This window comes from Formica exsecta, unplaced genomic scaffold (assembly GCF_003651465.1).
Source record: "Formica exsecta isolate Colony F162 unplaced genomic scaffold, ASM365146v1 scaffold34, whole genome shotgun sequence".
NCBI classification, from domain to species: domain Eukaryota; kingdom Metazoa; phylum Arthropoda; class Insecta; order Hymenoptera; family Formicidae; genus Formica; species Formica exsecta.
The window spans coordinates 21,973-23,192 of NW_021850653.1; the positions used below are offsets into that span (position 1 = coordinate 21,973).

Consider the following 1,220-nt stretch of genomic DNA (forward strand, 5'->3'; position numbering starts at 1 on the left):
TATATATATATATATCTTCAGGTAAAATTTTAATCTTATGTAAAATATTTACCTGGTATACAAGCAACAGTGGCATCGCCGGCGAAATTCGGCAGGCATTCGCAGATCATTGTTCTCATTGGTAGCGTATCTACGACACTACATTTGGCGCTTACAATGCATGGTTTTGTTTCTGTGCATGGATCTTTGCAAACACCACTAAAACATGCCAACTTGCTGGGACAATCAGCGTCGACTTGACATTCCGTCTCTGGTTCTAGTAAGTCTAGAATAGCAATAATCAGTATTAATTTTTTTAATATCAAGAAATAAGTAATTATTAACCATATATCTCTCTGTATCTATAACAATTCTCTTGTAAAACAAAGTATATTTCAATCAAATCATCACTTATTGAAGTTTGTTCAATTTTACTAATAATAGTTTAAAATAATATGCAATGCTGGTTAATAAAATAAATTTTTATTACTTTAATTCATTTTGAGTTAAAGAGACAAATCCTTACCTATGAGACACGAGTTGTAAGGATTGCCTATATAACCAGGTGGACATTTACAGATTTGCCGATGATTGGCGACAGTGCATAGCGCCGGTGGTGGGCAATTGCAAGGATTGATGCATTTCAGATTACGACAGGCCAAGGACGGAGCGCAATCGTTGTCGCTGGTACACTCAGGCCTCTCGCATATTTCGTAAGGATTACCCGTGTAACCATCGGGACAGTAGCATCGAGTCTTGTGATACCCATCAGCGGTACACAATGCGTTGACGCCGCATTGCGTAACCAAACAGGTATCGATACATTCGTTGTTAATACAAGATTGAATCAACGGACATTCGTTATCGTTACGACAACCGACTAGAAAAAAACATTAATAAATTTAAAATAGCACATATAATTATAAAAAAATGTATCAATAATTATTTATAATTATTTTGATACGTACTTTGGTGGCAATATTGCTGAGGCTTTCCGGTATAGCCTTCATTACAAACGCATATTGGTCTATGCATTATCACGTGGCAACGACTGTTCAGACCGCAAGAATCGAGAGTACACGGATCGATGCACTTTTGATTGAAACAGGTCTTATCATTTGAGCACTCGGAATTTTGAATGCATTCTGGAACCGGTTCTGCAAACATGTTAAAAGTTAAATTTTATAAAAAATATGATAACTCCCAATATATTTAAATTAAAAATAAATTTTTAATATATT

General features: G+C 35.2%; 1 protein-coding gene across 1 annotated transcript in view; it reads right to left on the bottom strand.

Moving 5' to 3' along the window:
- The window catches only part of LOC115238466, a 75,246-nt gene that overhangs the window by 9,141 nt on the left and 64,885 nt on the right, over positions 1-1,220 (bottom strand). The window contains 3 exon segments of the mRNA XM_029812320.1: positions 53-265; positions 506-859; positions 948-1,136. Of these exon segments, the coding sequence (XP_029668180.1) occupies positions 53-265; positions 506-859; positions 948-1,136 (756 nt within the window).